Source organism: Asterias amurensis, chromosome 16 (assembly GCF_032118995.1).
Source record: "Asterias amurensis chromosome 16, ASM3211899v1".
In the NCBI taxonomy this organism is placed as follows: Eukaryota; Metazoa; Echinodermata; class Asteroidea; order Forcipulatida; family Asteriidae; genus Asterias; species Asterias amurensis.
Genome location: NC_092663.1, coordinates 12,039,603 through 12,059,879, shown reverse-complemented (window position 1 = coordinate 12,059,879; position 20,277 = coordinate 12,039,603). Strand labels below are relative to the sequence as shown.

Here is a 20,277-nt window from a genome sequence, read left to right as displayed (position 1 = left end):
AGGGACTTTGTGGGGTCTTTACACAATGGAACAATTTACCCCACAAGGGAATTATTTAAAGAGGGAATAATAGTATACAAATATTGACTGCTTCGTGTGCTATGTTAAAACTACAACTCCCGTGGATCACCGAGGGAGTCAGATTTTAAACCATAGCATGGGTAAAGCAGTCAATATTTATTTTATAACAATTACCCAACAGACTATTTATCATCCTCGTACACCTAATTAGTGCTGGGCGAATAGTGAAATTTTGTTATTCGGATACCGCTGACCAACTATCCGAAATTAACCGGATATTCGAATAGTTTTTTTTTCGCCGCTAGAGGGCGCTATAAAAAAAATAAAAATAAAAAAATATTAAAATTTATTTTTTTTTGTCGATAGAGGGCGCTGTTCGTTTGTGAATGAGATCTTCTGGGCGGATTGATATTAGTTTTAGACAGTGTCACTCGGTTCATTCATAAAAATGACCGGATCTAATTTAAAGATGGCGATTTGCTTTTTCTTTTGATCGTGGATGACTCTACGTGAAGGAAAACTTTTGTAATCTTTGAACAAATTACGTCAGAAATGTCATTGTTTTGACTCTTCACGGAGGTGAGCATAGTTAAATACTTAATTTATGCTGTTTTATGCTGTCTTAATAGAAGTTTCATTAGGATTCAGACAAAACATTCATGTCAGTTGTCGCCCGACTTTCGCGGATATTCGGATATTAAAGAATATCCGGTTACTTGGTTGTAATTACAGAACTATCCGGTTTATAAATAGCTATTCGCGCCCTATGCGGATATCCGGTTAAGAAAAAAAAGGCATTCGCGGTTACGGATAGGAAAACCTATTCGCCATTAACCGGATATTCGAATAATTCGCCCAGGCCTACACCTAATGTTCGTATGCGCCTTCCAGATGCACAGATGCACAACTGATTGGGTTCGAGGTGTGGGTAAAAAGACGTCTGGGTACTGCACGCCGTGTGATAGTCGTTGAGCTATCACACAGCAAACGATGCACTATCACACGGCCGACGTTTCATAGTAAAACTAAAGACATCATGTGACGCGCTCTGTGGGTGTTTAACACAATATATAGCATCCCTAAGGTCATGCATCCCTAAGATCGTGCATCCCTAAGGTCGTGCATCCCTAAGGTCGTGTGTACATTGTTTGGAAGCCAGCTAGTTTGCTTTATGTACTAGCAGACTGTTAGTCCAGCAAGCATGGGAACCCACTGTATTCATTATGTCAAATCAAACTTTTTCTCTTTAGCAACTGGCCGTTTGGTGTTTAGTCATCCTATGTAGCAAAAAACTTAAGCCAGTAATAATAATAATCTTCCCTTGCTTACCAGTCAGTGCCCATAATTCTCTCAGCACTGAAAGCAAACATTAAATAGCGCCCTCACTTGGGCATTCATAGGCATCTTTATAACCAAGAAGACTTTTAAGCCACAAGAGGGCAGTCTGTAGTGCAGCCAACAGACTGTCTTCTTTGACTTTTGCTATACTTTTTGAAACAGCTACTGAAGGAAAGTGCTTTTCTTCAAAAGAGTTTAATAATCTGAAGAGGTGATTTGTTGCAAACTGTCAAATTTTTTTTTTCATTTTTTTTTTCACTATTCCCCCCCCCCCAAGAAAGGTAGTTGATGCAATAGTTTAATTTTTGAGCGTGAAACAAGACTTTCTGCTTCTTCTCATCCATACACTCTTGATTTGCTGAGATGTTGAACAAGGAGCCATTCCAACAGTTTTGTTTCATGTACTACAGCTTTTTGGAACTCCCTTGCCTGGTGCATGTTTCCCTCCATCCTACAATCTAGACTGTTTTAAGAGGAATATCAATTCCTATACCTTCAAACTCCCCTGAGTTCTTTTCACATTCAATAAATTTTCTTCTTGTTAACCCCATTCCAAGAGTGGCTTTTAGCTTTGTTTGGGGCGGACTGAATAAAAAAAAAAATTATCTTCAAGTATGCGCTAATCCTTCAATCAGATTCGCAAAATGGAGTGGTGATAAAACCCTACATGTTTATTGCACGGCTAACATCACTACCTGCGTCATGTGTGCTGTATGGTTACGCGCCAAGTTTGCTTGAAGATAAATACGTTATCACACGCGCGCTCGTGGAAATACGAAAAATATAGCGCGTTGGATATGGGATGCAGAAGCGCTATATTTTTTTGTATTCCACTCGCGCTTGTGTGCACTTATAGTAAAAAAAGAAGATGGTTTCCAAGGTTTGTACTACATAAGAACGATTTTCTAGAGACACGCTTGGGGAAGCAACTTCACTCGGACACACTGCCACATACCTGGCTTGGTAGCCCCTTTCCACATTTGGCAACGCCGATTGGTTTACTCTCTCCAGCTTTGACCGTGTCAACACACAGGTTAGTCTGCTTGTTGTGGCACTGTAAAAATAAACGTGGAGATGATGGGAAACAGTCACTACCAATACTAATCAGAAACTTGATTCTAACAATCTTTGTTGGATGTCGTGGCCGAGTGGATAAGAGCCCCGAACTCAAGCTCTGGTGCTTCTGTCCAGCAGAGTGCGGTTTCGAGTCCCGGTCGTGACACTTTTATCCTTGAGCACGACACAACTATAAGGGGGGGGGGGCGTTTCAGACAAAATAATTTCGCAAGATGTCTACTACCATTGCAATCTTTATAACAAGCTGGGCCCCAATTTAAAAAAATTGCCAAGAATAGACAAAATTGCTTAACAGAAACAGGTTACCAGCCAAGATTACATTAAGTTAACATTGTTATGACCGGTGTCCCACTCAATAGCATAGAATAGCTTAGCATAGAAACTTGTCCAGCAATATTTCCTGCTTAACAGCTCTACGAAACTGGGCCCCGACCTTCAGATAAAATGACACAACTTCTTCTTAGGGTGATTAAAAAACAAAATTTATCATGAACCTTCTGAAAAAATAATGTCCGCATTCTTGTTCTTACCCTTCCCCAAGCAACCAGCTTATCCTGAGCAGTCCCTTGCAGGCTGGGGTAAACTTTCTCCAGGTACCACTGGAAGGGATGGCACGCTAATCTATCTCTTAATGCTATTCTGTCTGCAATGTCGCCGTAATATTTATTCTGTTTCAAAAGAAAATTATAATATAAATAAACCTCTGAAGAAGGTCCGGTTTGGATCGAAAGCTAAGGCCATCTTCCCTACTCAATATAATAAATATATACATAATATACATCATTTTGAAGTGTGTGTTGTGGGAAAGATATTATTGAGGTTTGCTGCCACATTTTTTAGGACAACAGCGAAAAATTATCAAATCTTCCTTCTCTGAAACAGTCAAACACTTTGTATAACTACCTCAGGAGGTAGTGCTTTCTGCTCTATCAGCCAGGTTTCTGATGGATGCTACCCAAGCCTACATCCGTAAAGACTGTTAACGGGGTAACCCTGTTTCAGCCCCAGGAGTAGGGTGTCAACGACCCCTGGAAAAACAGTGTACTGCAGCTCACACCTTGAAGTGGCCTTCAGGCCTTGTGTGTCTGGCGACTTGCATAAAAAAACCAAAACCAAAACATACTTGTGCTTCCGGTAATGCTGCATAAAAGTCTTTTTTGAAGTCGTCCATCCATATTTCAGCGACGCGTCCAACGTTGTGGAGATATGTAGACTCTACACCGCCTGGGAAATCATAAGGTGTTTCCTTACGGTCGATATGACCCACTCTGGAGCATGGGATGATCTGAACGTTTCCACCACACATCCATATCTGTATTTAATAGATCGATGAGATTTTTCATTTCATTTCCAGTTTATTCATTCTGTTTGTGTAATCTTTAACGACTTACCTTCTTCGTTATTTGTTTTCCGCAAACCCGCCCCCCCCCCAAAAAAAAAAAAATAATAATAATAATAAATAAAATAATATAAAAAAATAAATAAAAATACTTTTTTTTTTAAATGCATCCGAGCCCAAGCCAACAATCCAGGCCAAAATGCTTGGGCCACCCATTCGCAATGTTCACAATAACCATTCTCTCTCCACTTCCCCCATTACAATCTCTCCCCCGCCCCCCCTGAATATTGATTGGAGCGCAGACCGCGCAATGAGAGCCAACATTGAAAGGGGGCATGGGGCCGTTATGCGGGGCCCGATGAGACATAGCCGTGATTCTATAGACCAATTGAAGGACTAGAGCTACGAGTTGACTTGACTTGTCTTACCCTGAGGGAAAACTCCAGTGTCTCTCCACCCCATCCTTCCATTTGGTTATCCAGCCCTCCGATCCTCTCAAAATTATTCCTGTCCACGGCAAAGATGCCATTCGCCAAAACGGGTGTTCTACAAATTAAGCAAACGATCATAAACTTGTTACAAATTAATAGTTGAATCGGTCAAAGACACAGGCAAACACCATTAAGGCTATAGTGTCTGCACAAGAGAGCCGTACAATTGTAAAAAAACCAATTGTATTAAAGGAGCACGTTGCCTTGGATCGGTTGAGATGGTCTTTGAAAAGCGTTTGTAACTGTTTGTTATAATATGCATATGGGTAGAAAGATGTTTTAAAAGTAGAATCACTATCCACACAAACATGCCTCCAAATTGCATGATTTTCCTTTTACCTCAGCGACCAACACGGTCGGCCATTTATGGGAGTCATATTTTTGAAATGGCCGACCGTGTTAGTTCACACAGTAACAGGAAAACCACGCAATTTTGAGGCAAATTTGTGTTGATCATTGTATTCTACTTTTAAAACATCTATCCAACCATATGCATTTTATAACAAACGGTTACAAATGCTTTTTATAGACCAACTCGTCCGATCCAAGGCAACGTGTTCCTTTAAACCAACTGGTTTTGTCCAAATTCCATAATAAACCACCTTGTTTTAAGTAGGATTTGAAACTTTGCATGGTGGAAATACGATATGGAAGGTTTGCAGTAACACCATGCAATGACTATCTCTAAATCATTTGGGGTGGTTCTGAAAGAACCTGTTGGTTTCAACTCGATGATTCGATCAGTATGCTCTGGTCATCTTCTGGAGAAAGCTGAAGATGAACAGAGCATAGGCCTAACGGTTCTTTTCAGGCCAAACGGTTTATTTCAGAACCATGCCAACTCATTTAGAGATAGTCATTACATGGTGTTACCGCAACCCGTTCAATGGCCGAGTGGTTAAGAGCATCAAATTCAAGTTTTGGTGCAGTCAACGGGGTGTGGGTTCGAATCCCGGTCCTGACACTGTCCTTGAGCAAGATACTTTTATAATTGCTTCTCTTCACCCAGGGGTATAAACGGGGACCTGGGTAGAGGTTGATATTGTGTATGAAAAGCCACAAGTGCCTTACAGGCAGCTCAGGGCTGTATACTCCCAAGGGAGCGGAGAAACAATAAAAAGGGATGTTATTGTCCCTATGACCAGGGCACTAATGTAAAGCGCATTGATACAGTTATTGTGAAATGCGCTCTGTAAGAATTTGTTATTATTATACCACCTTGTTTTAACGGTGTTTAATTAGTTTATCAACTGGTTTTCAACTGGATTTAACTAAAAATTTTACCTGGGATATGCCTATAAGGATGCACATAAAAGGAACTACACCCAGGGACAGGTTGTTGATCATTCATCATGCACGCAACGGGAAGTATGGAAAAAACAGACTGAAATCCGATTGCAAAGTCATTTAAAAGCTTGAATAACGTTTGACATGAATACATAGTACAAGCCTAACGATCATTATAACATACTTAGGCACTTGACACATATGGTAATTGTCAGAGACCAGTATTCTCACTTGGTGTATCCCAAACATATGCAGAAAATAACAAACCAGTGAAAGGACTCAACTGGTCATCGATGTTGCAAGAGAATAATGAAAGGAAAAACCACCACTGTTGCACAACGTTGTGTGCTTTCAGATGCATAATAAGAGGCTTCAGCTGAAGTATTTTATTATTTGAGTGAGAAATTACGTCTTTCTCAAAAACCAAATTACTTCAGAGTACTAAGGAAACTGGGATGTCAAGCGTTTCATCATTATAGACTTTTATCACGGTGTGGTCATCTCGATTTCACTCCATTCCAACTCATTGTAACCAAACGGAGGCTCGACGAAATAATAGTCTGGTGCCAATGCGCAATGAAATGTTAGCATTCATTTCTGTTATTGGAAACAGGGAACATGACCAAGATGGTGACAGCGTGATAAAGGTGTATTGACCCTTGCACGCACGTCACACGCGGCAAATGTCAGACGCTCACCATTTTGGTTGGCAGTTATGTTTATGTGTAAACGCCGCGTCGTCTAAAAATGCGCACTTCACTTCACTTCACTTCACTTCACTTCACAACGCACAGTGACATTGCCCATCAGTATGGCGCCTCTAAGATTAATCTGATGACATCAGGTGAATTGGGTCTATAGCTCCATGCTTGGACCCTCAGGGAAAACTCACCTCAGAGGCTCAGCAGGGCTGTGCCTGTCAGCGAGATCAGCCTTAGAGAGCGGTGACTGTTTGATGCTGAGATCCCATCTGAAGACTGAACGAGAAATCCCAGACTCTACATACTCTAGCGTTTCATGATCTATGACGTCCGTGACTGGTGCGGCCACCGTTGATCGATCTCTGTTGATTGCATCCAGCAGAGGTTCTAACCTGAACGGTCAGAATACAGAAAGAGAAAAAGGTTATTTCAATTAGTAATAATAACAATACTAATAACTAGTTCTTAAATTGCGCATTTCACAATAACTGTCTCAATGCACTTTAAAACATAAGTGCCCTGGTCATAGGGCAAATAACATCCCTTTTAATGTTTCTCAGCTCCCTTGGGAGTATACAACCTAGGCAACAGTTTATATCGCTCCAAAGGCTTTTTCATTCACAATACCAACCTCTACCCTCACAGGTACCCATTTATACCCCTGGGTGAAGAGAAGCAATTATAAAAGTATCTTGCTCAAGGACACAAGTGTCAGGACCAGGATTCGAACCCACACTCCGATGACTTAATGGGTCTGGGTACTGTTTGTAGGACACAAAACTCAATATTACTTGCTGAGATGCCGTATAGATTTGAGAAATGCTCAATCGGTTGTAGAAGTTGCGAAATAATAATGAAAGAAAAAAACACCCTTGTCACACAAAGTTGTGTGCTTTCTTATGCTTGATTTCGAGACCTCGTGGCAAATTACTTCTTTCTCGAAAACTATGAGGGAGCTGCTCTCACAATGTTTTATACTATCAACCTCTCCCCATGACTGGTAATCAAGAAAGGTTTTGTGATGATAATTATTTTGAGTATTTACCAAACGTGTACCTTCCCTTAAGTGGGAAAAGTATCATGCCTGTAAGGTTGACAAACAAATTATACTCAACCAATCCTGTATAGCCAATACCTTTAAGTAGATGTATAAATAAGCCTTTGAAGTTTGTTTTAAGAAGGCATGATATCAAACCCTGCGCTGAAAGATTGACAATCAGTTATGAATTTTTTTTACACATTATAAATCATCAACACATCAGAGGTAAATCTTTTGAGACCTCTGATTCAGTATCACATAGCTACCTGATAAAATTAACACCTGCACATCAAGAAGCAATTTTCCACTCCAGATAGTGGCTTGTTATCTGAAGTTATGTACACTGTTTACTGGAGGGTGATTAGAGGGTGTGAAAATAGGGGTCTGAATGGATGTGAAAGGGTATTCCATACAATGGGTTGGCTGGCACCCCATGGGGGGGAATGACAGGTGTTTATTTGGGTCTGTCTGGTCTGGAGTCTAGGGGCCAGTAGCTACTACTTCTCAGGTCAAGCGACCCTGATTCAATTAGGTGAAGTTATGTGTGCATTTTCCTTTTAAAGGTGCCATCCCAGAGCCTTGAAGAACATAGACTCGCAAACAAGGCTTTAAAGGCACTAGACACCAGTATTCTTACTTTTGGACTCGATTTGCTCATTGAGGTTAAAAGAAATTGCGTGTGCAGATGCCAAACAAAAGGCTCGGTCCTTAAATATTTGAGTGAGAAGTTAAGTGAGAAATTACCTCTTTCTCAAAAACGTTACTTCACAGGGAGCTGATCCTCATTGCCCGTTGCTTTTATGCTAACAATTATTTTGAGTAATTACCAATAGTGTGTAATGCCTTGAGGGTGCAGTGGCAATAGAGTGTAACTAACAGCTCTGCTGTGTTTCTTGCGATAGTGCTGCACTTCTCTTGTGAGATTGCTGGCTTTGCAAGTTGAGAGCAGCAGTCTCCCGAGAACAGCGCCAGTTTTGCGAGAGTTGTGGGACAGCCGTTTCGCTTACACCGCAACAAACATTTAAAGACAGCGAAACAACATTCTGGTAATGCCCCTTACAAATGCACTTTTATTGTTATTATTAACCATATTCTTGTTGACCATTTTCGGGTAAGCATACCTATGTTTTGCTTAGCAAATTTTTGTGTGCCTAAAGTACCTCTATGAAGTTTTGATTGTGTTTGGTTGTTGTGTCTGTTTTGTGTGGGGAAAATGGGGAGGGGGAGAGGGAGCTAAGAGAGGGGGAGGGTGGGGTCTAGCCCACCTTGGGAGGGTGGGGGGTTGAGTTCAGTGTGTTTTATGAATGTAAATACTGTCCTTTATTATTGTCTGTTTCTTAATAGTGGCATCAGGAGACTAACTTGTTAGTAACTAAGTTTACTTTGTTTTAAAATCCATCTTTCTATGTTTTCTTTATCGTTCTTATTTTTGTACATTTTTACCTTTGAAATGAGAGGTGTTCAGACACATATAGAAGGGTTTACGGTAACACCATGTAATTACTATCTCTAAATGAGTTGGGGTGGTTCTGATAAGAACCGTTGGTTAACTCAACATTTCTTCTGGAGAATGCTTACTGATCAAAACGTTGACGGTTCTTTTCAGAACCACCCCAACTCATTTAGAGATAGTCATAACATGGTGTTACCGCAAACCCTTCTATATCTTATTTCCACCATGCAAAGTTTCAAATCCTACTGTTCAGACACAGTTACACCATATAAGAACATTTTGCTGAAGAGTTTGGTACCCATGAGTATACATCTATGGTGGCCCTGAAGGGACATCGCATAACGCAAACGTGTGCGCACACGTATGCAATGTCGTGAAACAAATCGCGAATATATGCGCACACGTATGCAATGTCGTGAAACAATTCGCGAATATGTGCGCACACGTATGCAATGTCGTGAAACAAATCGCGAATATGTGCGCACACGTATGCAATGTCGTGAAACAAATCGCGAATATGTGCGCACACGTATGCAATCTCGTGAACCAAATCGTGAATATGTGCGCACACGAATGCGATTTGTTTTGCAATGTCGTGAATTTTATTGCATACCATGTTGCATACCAATAGGATGATGTCATAGTTGTGGATAATTTGTTACCGATCTAGGGAGTACTGTGGCGCTACAGCAGGCTCCCTCTGTAAAGCATGTGTATACCCAGGAACTTGGCACCAGGCCAAGGACGACCACCCGCCTCGCTTGCCTCACAACAAAGACTACTGCTGCAATGACTACCGCTTATCTCACTGTTGGAAAGAAACCCCCCAGATCATTAGATATTTTATTCAAAGGTATGCAACATGGTATGCAATAAAATTCACGACATCGCAAATAATATTCGCAGACGTGTGCGCACATATTCGCGAATTGTTTCACGAGATTGCATACGTGTGCGCACATATTCGCGATTTGTTTCACGACATTGCATACGTGTGCGCACATATTCGCGATTTGTTTCACGACATTGCATACGTGTGCGCACATATTCGCGATTTGTTTCACGACATTGCATACGTGTGCGCACACGTTTGCGTTATGCGATGTCCCTTCAGGGCCACCATAGGTGGAGGATCTCCTCCACCTGTGCCAGACTGATTGTGTTTCGAGGTGTGAACCTACCATTGTCAATAGCCAGAGGGCTTGTGTGAGTAATTGGATGAGGCCATTGTACACCAGCAGTGTTTAGAGTCTGTCTGAGCTGAGACTGAGTTGGCATTACCATGGAGGAAGAACCTTGTTTATAACATGAGGTCGATCGTCTCAATCAAATGTACTGTTTGATGGTTTGACAATGGGAGGAAATGTCAATAGCTCAGGAGGGAGACCAGTGACAAAAATATTATGACCGTGGAGAGGAAGACTGATCGGTGCACGGGTTTTTTTGGCCTACCAAATTTTCCCAAACCCTTTAGCTGGAAGTTAGCAAGTCCTGTTAATAACCGTTAAAGACACTTTTGGTAATTGTCAAAAACCTGTCTTCTCACTTGTGTGGTGTATCTTTATATTGGGCATTAAATAACAAACCTGAGAAAATTTCAGCTAAATTGGTCGTCTAAGTTGCGAGATAATAATAAAAGAAAAAACAACCTTGTCACACAAAGTTGTGTGCTTTCAGAAGCTTGATTTCAAGACCTCAAAATCTAATTCTGAGGTCTCGAAATCAAATTCATGGAAAATTACTTCTTTCTCGAAAACTATGTTACTTCAGAGTTCAGAGGGAGCTGTTTCCCACAATGATTTATACTATCAACAGCTCACCATTTACTCGTTACCGAGTAAGGTTTTGTGCTAATAATTATTTTGATTAATTACCAATACTGTCCACTGCCTTTAAGGAAGTATAGGCGTACGGAAATATAGACTTACGGCAACCCAAGTTCATGTCCAGACAGAAGGTCAGGGTCTGTTTTGACAAATTTGTCAGATCATTAACTCTTCATTGCCTAATTGACCTCATAAGATATTTGGGTTGTGGTTACACCACGGTAGATTTTGCTCTATGCTAATATTAGGCCAATATTCTATTTTACCTCCATGATTCTACTAACACTAACAGTAACACAGAGCAGATTTTTCAGAAATTCGGGAGACTTCTCAATTCTGAAAACTATTACGGTGGAGAGTAGAAAATCAGCCAAGACTACTATTTAAGCTTTAATATAGGATCGTTATTAACTTCACTACCGCGGAGTGAGTTCTTAATTGGTCCCAACATTTCTACTGTCGCTTGCTCTAGTCATCGTCAGGAGACTGAAGAAATGCGACCTCATTTGACCTCATTTTCATTTGACCTCATTTGACCTCATTTTCATTTGACCTCATTATCGGTGTTTCGTCTGGCTAATGAAGTCAGCTGTGATGGTAATAATTCAAACTGGTGATTAAAGCAGAGCATACGCACTCTGTATACACTGACAAGAATGCAACTCTGGTACAACATCCAAATTTGTGAATGATTGAGATATGTGATCGAGGGTAAATTGGGTACCTCTGTGAGGGCAGTAACAATGTTGGAAGAGCTTTGATGGTAATTACTCGAAAAATACATGACCATAAAAACTAATGATAAGGAGTATCAATGTCATACAGACAGAATACAGTCAAAAGACCATTCATCTTTATGCCATGGTGCTATCATGCAGTTCGGAAACCTGGCACCATGCCTCCTGAAGCTTGCTCTACAGCAATGACGGCTCCATAATTAAACATGAATAACTTTGTTGATCCGCTCGCCCATGGTGGACTTTTAGCTCAACAGATTGACGCCCATGGACTCGACTAAGCAATCAATAGTTGCACTGGTCGCGCTAGTCACCCAGGTTTAGGCATGACATGGTGTTGACCCCTTCCAATGAGAAGGTTCAAATTTGTTGCGTGGGAGATTCGCCATTACTAGTCGAGTAGTAAATTTCACTAGCCACCAGGCTTAATCTTCACATTGGCAAGGGTCGACATCATGTCATGGCATCACCACCTTGCTAGTATCAACCCAGATTAGGACAACCGGACGTCAATCCAGGTGTGTTAATTGAATTTCCGTTTCTTGTCATATCTTTCTGCCTCGTCACCATAGCTGACCTTTGAGGACCATTAATAAGGAATACCATTTTATATATTTAGCCCATAGAGCAAGGAATCTTTAGCCTTGCTCAAGGCAGTCGAATTATTCACTCCGAAAAAAGACCGCCGCTGTATAAAACCCACCCGTATTCACTGTGCGTAACATCGCACGACACGATGCCCCGTACACTATCCGCATGCGGAGCCACTGACCTCATTACTATAATAAGCGAAGAGTTCCCAAAGTCAGCTCATTACCATAATGCCCGCGAAAGACGAGACATGTCTACATCACACACCACCACCACGGACGCTCAGCGAACATGATATGATAGGCGTGCGTGATTGGACGTCAAAATGAATAATTCATTTGCCTCACATCCTGTGTTGTGTGATAGGTCTGACGAAAGATATACATATTCATGGCCTGCATACTAGCATATCCGAGAGCCCCCCCAATTTTTTCCACAAGTGGAAATTTTTCAATACAACACATTAAACCCGGAAGTTACAGACCTGACAAGGCTGTCGGCCTGACGGCCTCCGCATGCGGTTAGTGGTACGAGTGCGGCTGACTTGTGTGCACAGTAGTCGCACGATGTGACAGTGTGTATACCGATGGATCATGCGGTGTGATCGCACGCACCATGCACAGGGTATACGGGTGGGTTTACATATACAGCGGCGTCTGTTCGGAGAGAATAATGCGACTGCCTTGAGCAAGGCTAGGAATCTTAGGCATATAGTGTTACTGCTTTACACACTGTAAAGCCGTTGGTCCCATAAAAGAACCAAGTGCACTTATCATAAAGAAAAGGGGGTTCGTCCCGGTGTTCCTGGTCTGATTGGCAGCATATTGCGCCACAGCACCTTGTACACCATCACAGTGTGTTTGGTCTCATAATTCAAACAGAGTCCCACATACCTCGCAGGAAAATACTTTTTGTTTAAAGCGACCTGAATTATGAGACCAAGTCCTTTTACATAACGGTTTACAAGGTGCTTTGGCACAATATGCTGGCAATCGACCAGGAGCACCGTAGTGAACCCCTTCTCTTTTTGATAAGTGCACTGGGTTCTTTTACGTGCATTACACAACAGCTTACCAACGGCTTTACGTCCCACCCGCAGGATGAAGCATCACAGTTTTAGGCAGTGGACACTGTTGGTAATTGTCAAAGACTAGCCTTCACAGTTGGTGCATCTCAACATATGCATAAAATAACAAACCTGTGAAAATTTGAGCTCAATCGGTCATCGAACTTGCAAGATATGAATGAAAGAAAAAAACACCCTTGTCACACCAAGGTGTGTGCGTTTAGATGGTTGATTTCGAGACCTCAAGTTCTAAATCTGAGGTCTCGAAATCAAATTCGTGGAAAATTACTTCTTTCTCGAAAACTATGGCAGAGGGAGCCGTTTCTCATAATGTTGTATACCATCAACCTCTCCCCATTACTCGTCACCAAGAAAGGTTTTATGCTAATAATTATTTTGAGTAATTACCAATAGTGTCCACTGCCTTTAAGTGTCTTTCTTAAGGACACAGGCACCACGACTGCGACTCAAACCCACACCCTGCTGATCAGAAACACCAGAAATTGAATCCGGTGCTCTCAACCGCTAGTCCATGATACAAGATTTTTGACACTGACACCATGAAAAAAGAAAACCCTATTACAATAGAGAAAAACAGCATTACCAGTGTGTGTTGACTTCACTATGAGAATCCAGAAACACCAAGACTTCCCCAACTGCCTCTCCAGCCCCCAAGAGTCGGGCCTTGGCCACCCCTTCTCTGCGTTTGGTCTGAATCAGCTTCATCTTGATGCGAACCCGACGGGGGATGGCTTTCATCTGTTCCACTATATCTCCTAGGGGTGTCAAGAAAAATAGAGGGGAATTATTTTGTGCGTAATGATGATTGATTGATAGAAGGTTATTGCAGCTAGATCTTGAACTTCAAGCCGCACCAAAATTGTTGCCAAAATAGCTGCCAAAATTTGCATCTTGCATTCAGGGAGATTTTGTCCAACAATTGGGGAGATTTTGGACAAAGTTTCCAAAAGCAGGGAGATTGTCAAATTTTTAGACATATTTGTTTGTTTTCAGGGAACTTCCTGCAGAACCAGGGAGAGTTGGCAGTTGGCGCCCCTTAAAATGCTCAAATAGATAACGTTAATTTCCCTCATAAAGGTGCCCTTTACTCTAAGGAAAGAGCTACCTACCACTACAGGAACAAAGTGTATCAGTAGGATTTTAAACTTTGCATGGTGGAAGTATAACTAAGAGAGGTTTGCGATCACTAAATGTGAATATCTCTTTTGAGTAGTGTTGATACTGAAAAGAACTGGTGGTTAACGATTCAACGTCTCGGTCAGTATGCTCTGACGATCTTCATCAGCAACAGAGTCCCAGCATTATCCTGAAGACAATCAGGGCATACTGATTGAAACGTTGATTTCTTTACCGCCGGTTCTTATCAAAACCAACACTACTCAAACGAGATATTCACATGGTGTTACCGCAAAACCTCTCTTCGTTAGAGTATATCAGGCTCTGATGGTCTATAAAATTCATCTGATTTAATTGGTTGACATCTTACCGTCATCGCTGCTATCGTCCACTAGGATTATTTCTTTGAGCAAGGACGTTGGGCTTCTGTTGTAAACACTGTAGATGGTCCTTAGAAGCGCCGACCAGGCCTCGTTGTAAAAAGCTACAATGACACTGACTGATGGAAGCGCCGAAACGTGGTAGTTGATGCTTCTACACCTGCAAAAGTAGGAACAAATAGCAAAAGTTAAGAATTTTGAAGGTTAAGTTTATCCTTACTTGCTTATCCCAAGGTCACAGGTTCAAATCCCGCTCCAGCAATTTGTTTTTGCTCAGTCAGTTTTTATTACTTTAAAAATGATAAAATACAAAATGGAAAATTCAGGTTTTTGTCAGTTTCCCTATAAGTGGTTGAATACTTTAAAAAAAATGATAAAATACACAATGGACAATTAAGTTTTGTTGACAAAACATTTACATTATCTTCCTTTCGTATAGAGGCATGGAATTAGATCAATTTGAGATGTTTACGCTCATGTTTCATACATGTTTAGTTTCAAGATATTTTATAGGATATTTCCTTTGAAAGTAATGCTTGCACACTGAATGAGATGCTCCTTTCCTCGCATCGCATTACCTTCGGGCCTACAAACATGTAAATGGCAGAATCGATTTTGAAATTTGTTTTGCAGAAATAAAAGGATGCTTCCTTTTCTCTTCCTGTATGTTGAACTCCATTTTCCCAACAAATTTCCGTTAAAACCAAATGCTGCACAAAACAGTACATAAATAAAGCAGTTCTAGGGACACATTAGGTTTCATGGGCCAAGTGTTTTCGAGCATCAAATTAAAGTTCTGGTGATTTAGTCGATGGGTTGTGGGCTCGAAGACCAGGCATGACACTTGTGTCCTTGTGTTTTTTTTATTAATTTATTCTCTTGCGACTTCGATAACCAATTGAGCCCAAATTTTCACCGGTTTGTTATTTTATGCATACATGTGCATGTATGTTGGGATACACCATGTGAGAAATTTGTGAAGAGAGGATGATGATAGGCTTGGTAAGATACCACTTAGCAAGCCTGACATTTTAGGGTCAAGGAGACTAAGTCTCTTCTTTCAATTCAAACTCCCCAAAGGGAAACATTTTATTTTGAGGAGAATGTTTAAAGGGAAGACAAGTTTTGACAAAACTACTGCAGGCCCGGATACTTCACGGAGGCAACGGAGGAGATTGCCTCCATGCCCCCTGGTCATTGCCTTGGTGCCCTTGAAATGCCCCAGTAGAAATTTACAATTTCTGATAGGGTGCCCTGTATCAAAAAAAAAGAAAATGCTTGGTGCCCCAAAAGCCTGTCGAGTTTATAACTGGCAATAAAAACGGTTGATTAGAGGCCTATGGCAGCTTTCGATAGTACACAGGATTTTTCACATTTCCCTCCAAAGTAATGTGGTTTATGTAAAAAGATTTAAGTTCTTATGTCCCAAAATAGAACAGGAAAGTGGGGCTTCTTTAAAACCGCTCCAGGCCCAGAAACCACCTGGGATTTGAAATCTCAACTTGGCACAAGTTACAAAGGGGAAGGTTGTGGTGAAATGTTCCCTTGACTGCAATTCGGTTTCTGAACCCTGAAGGGGTTTCTTGTTTTTTTTTCACTTTGAATAAAACATTTTCCTCTGACAGTAATTGGTAGAGCTTCCCTAGGAGGCTCAATTTGAATTGCAAGCAGCTGGGCCCAATTTCATAGAGCATGCTTAAGCAGGAAATATCGCTAAACAATGTTATGCTTAGCATAAATGAGCAGGATACCAGTCACAAATTGTACACGTGACATGGTATTTTGGCTGGTAACCACGTTCTGGTAAGCATAAATATAACGTGCTTAGCTACTTTTTGCGCTTAAGCAGCGCTATGAAATTGGGACTTTGCAACAATGTAAGACATTGTAGACCTGCTAATTACTTGCTTATCATGCTAAGCAACTTGGTTTCCAAGTTAAACAAGAGTACTCAGGTGTAAATCCTGCTCTAGTTAATTTTTCTGTGTTCAACCCCAAATTTCTTTAAAAAGAAAAGACAAACATGCATGTACGTAAATGAAAACTGTTTTGCAGGACATCTGAAACTAAACAAGCTAAGGAAATGAAGAGTGACGCCGCCTAAAAAAGGTTCCTAACCCTAGTGAAAATAAATAGGCTCTATAAACATATATTAAAAAATATATAAAAAAATGGGATAATCAAAAAGCCAAGACCCCCACGCACTGGATGTGGTTTATCCATTATAATGTTAATATCATTGGACATGAAGTTGCAGAAATGTCCTTCCTGTTTCCATAAACTTTGTGGCATATTGAAGGGTACTATTATAAGTTATCACACAAGCGCGGTACGGAAAAATATAGCGCTTCTGCCTCCCATATCCAACGAGGCCGAAGGCCGAGTCTGATATGGGACGCAGAAGCGCTATATTTTCCGTATTTCCTTGAGCGCGTGTGTGATAACGTATTTATCTTCAAGCAAACTTGGCGCGTGACCATAGAACAAACAAGACGCAGGTAGTGATATTAGCCGTGCAATAAAGGTTTTTATCACCACTCCATTCTGCGAATCTGGTTGGAGGATTAGCGCGTACTTGAAGATAAATGTGCATGTCATGTGTCCAAACCTATCAGACAGATACAGGAGAATGGAGACGAACAGAGTATACTGTTCAAAACGTTGAGACCACACCGGCTCTTCTCAGAGCCAACACTCCCACAAAAGAGATTTACACATGGTTGTACCCGTAAGTTTACATGTAGTATCTTGAGATGTCAAAAATAAAACAGATCAAAACATGACATCGACAGCGTACATATTAGATTAGGGATGTGTTATTGTAGGCATTCTATAACTCAATTTCCCTACAAGCAGACTAATTGAATTTGTCTGCATTCAAAGCAATATCAATGGATATCCGATAATGGTTGACTGTAATCTTGTTCTGACAGATTCACTTCCGAATGATAAACCAAACTGGTTGCATTGGCCCTAACTGAACTTACTAAGGTATCCCGGCCAGAAGGAGACAACAATACTTTAAAGGCAGTGGACACTATAGTTATTAGCACAAAACCTTACTTGGTAACGAGTAATGGGGAGAGGTTGATAGTATAAAACATTGTGAGACACGGCTCCCTCTGAGTGGCGTAGTTTGCGAGAAAGAAGTAATTTTTCCATGAATTTTATTTTGAGACCTCAGACTTAGAATTTTCGGTCTCGAAATCAAGCATCTGAAAGCGCACAACGTCGTGTGACAAGGGTGTTTTTTTCTTTCATCATTATCTCGCAACTTCGACGACCAATTGAGCTCAAATTTTCACAGGTTTGTTATTTTATGCATATGTTGAGATACACCAAGTGAGAAGACTGGTCTTTGACAATTACCAATGGTGTCCAGTGTATTTAAATACACTGGACACTATTGGTAACTACTCAAGGTAGTTGTAAACATAAAAACTTACTTGGTAACAAGCAATGGAGAGCTGTTGATAGTAAAAAACATTGTGAGAGATGGCTCTCTCTGAAGTAACATAGTTTTTGAGAAAGGGGTAATTTCTCACTAAAATATTAAAAGACTTCAGCGGGAGCCTTTTTATTCCTACCTGAAAGCACACAAATTTGTACAACAAGGGTGTTTTTTCTTTCATCATTTCTTCAACTTCAATGACCAATTGAGCCCAGATTTTCACAGGCTTGTTGTTATTTTATCTCTTACGTTGAGATACACCAGGTGAGAATACTGGTCTTTGACAATTACCAAAGGTGTCCAATGCCTTTAAGTTTTGGTTCAATCACCTTTTGAACAATTGTTCAGCAAGTGGAGACAGTGTGTTTATAACCTTCAAATAGAAAGTAATATTGCTGCATGGTTGTCCCTGTTCCCTTCAGGTTCAACTTCCCCATTGTTAGAATGTCAGGGTTATGTACCAGTTTATGTTGAAGTCTTCTTTCAGAGGTGTTTTCTCTGATAACAAAGTTCTGTTGCTCCTGAGGAACCCAAATGTGTAAAGTTGTAATGCATTGATCGCAGAAAAAACAACAACTCTGTACTATTGCATGTTTGTGTATGAGGCAAACCTATTTTCATTTCCTGCATTAATCTATTGACTTAATCTTGGCTTCGGTGTATCTAAACAACAGGTTTAGAAGCCACCTTCCCCATAGTGTACAAAAATGTAGGGGGGGGGGGTTGGGATGGAGCATGCCCTTTTTCTGGAGTATAATTTTATGAAGGGTTATGATTTTACTTAGTTTTGATACAGTATTAAAACAATTAAAGGTTATAATTTCGATGTGTTTTATCAAGCCTCTCAGAACTTTCCCAAGCTCTGTAAAAAAAAATCACAGGCAATTACTCAGGTTGGATTCGAAAACTTTGCATCAAAAATAAAAAAATATTAATTTGGGGTTTTACCCATAACACACAATGTGTGTGAGCACTGTATACTCAGTACTTTCACAAGCTCTGTGAAAAAAATCACAGACATACAATGTATGTATGTAGTGGGATTCGATTCCCTGACCTTTGCAGTTCTAGAGCAGTGTCTACCGACTAGACCACCGAGACTGCCCGGTAGCTAGAGGCAGTTCAGTTAGAGTTTCAAGTTAAATGGAAAAGTCCTCGCACTGAAGGCAAACAAATTGACCCTCGTTCATTCCGATGTCCTGTACATGTAACTGGCCTTGTCACTTTGTGTTTCCTATTGACCCATAAACATTAATTGCAGCTTAGCAGGGTATCCAGGGGCCTTGTCCTGGCTTATTACTACAGTTGGATCATCTAAGGTTCACTCAGCAGCAGGCACATGCTACCAATGTCACATTTCCTGATGTAGGGCCTATAACATTACCAATCAAACTATCATGGATTGAGTTTACGTTTGATGCTACTAATGGATTTAGACACCTTGGACATAGACCTTTGTGCAAGTGCTAACTGTTGAATGAGGTGCATGCTGGTCTAGCTACGTGTAGTAATCAAACTTGATCTCTAGCTAGACCAGCATGCACCTCATTCCATGCCTAATGTGCACATGTATTTGCCATAAGGCATATTAAAAAAAAATGTTATGTTGGCGTAACAGGCCCCAAGAATAGGGTAGGTAGGTAGGTTTTTTTTTTTTTTTTTTTCTCCCAGCAACGCAAATGACCCAATTCTTCCTTTTATTTTCAGCTGTTGACTTAAATGTATCCGCTTTTAAAGTCTATCAAGAATGACCGCAGATTCACATTTTCCCTTGATGGAAACACTGTACCCTTCGGAACCGGGCTCCATGTTGATGTGTAAACAACGGTGCCGTCGCCGGGGTCACAATTTTTAGAATGTGTATTATATAATTTTTTTATTAAGTAAAATGCTGGAACAATAATTAAAACAATTTATATTCTAACAAACTATTTTTTTAATGCAAAATAAATAGCAAAACATTTTGTTATATTGTATGTAATAGTCCGCACCGTGCAACAGTCTAGGACGAGGCTTCCATATTTTTCCTGGGGTTTGAGAGAGGTACATGTACGCATAGGTCTAGCGGGCGATAAGGTGCGCTGCCCATGGTAGTGAGGCTGCCCTCACGCTGACTGAACCAGACTTCCAAGAAAGCAGCCCGTGTATTCACCATTGTAAAACACAGCCCAGTACAGTGGGAGTCGGGGACAAGTACACATGTACCGAGCAAGCCATGTACCAATGGTGCATCTAACGAATTCCTCCGTATGATGTATACATTGTTAGATTCTATGAGCAACCATAGAGAAAGTTATGGTGCAACATTGTGCAAGTCAGGCAAGTTCCATGAGTGGGAGCATC

At 40.8% G+C, this 20,277-nt stretch overlaps 1 protein-coding gene across 2 annotated transcripts in view; it reads right to left on the bottom strand.

Moving 5' to 3' along the window:
• The window catches only part of LOC139948629 (polypeptide N-acetylgalactosaminyltransferase 13-like), a 46,407-nt gene that overhangs the window by 6,640 nt on the left and 19,490 nt on the right, over positions 1 to 20,277 (bottom strand). The window contains exons 3-9 of one of the 2 annotated variants that reach the window (XM_071946827.1): positions 14,474 to 14,643; positions 13,571 to 13,742; positions 6,446 to 6,646; positions 4,204 to 4,321; positions 3,560 to 3,748; positions 2,967 to 3,104; positions 2,315 to 2,413 (exon numbers count right to left, since the gene is read on the bottom strand). In XM_071946827.1, coding sequence (XP_071802928.1) covers positions 2,315 to 2,413; positions 2,967 to 3,104; positions 3,560 to 3,748; positions 4,204 to 4,321; positions 6,446 to 6,646; positions 13,571 to 13,742; positions 14,474 to 14,643 — 1,087 coding nt within the window. The remainder of the gene's footprint in view (positions 1 to 2,314; positions 2,414 to 2,966; positions 3,105 to 3,559; positions 3,749 to 4,203; positions 4,322 to 6,445; positions 6,647 to 13,570; positions 13,743 to 14,473; positions 14,644 to 20,277) is intronic. The other variant, XM_071946828.1, reaches the window with a different exon arrangement.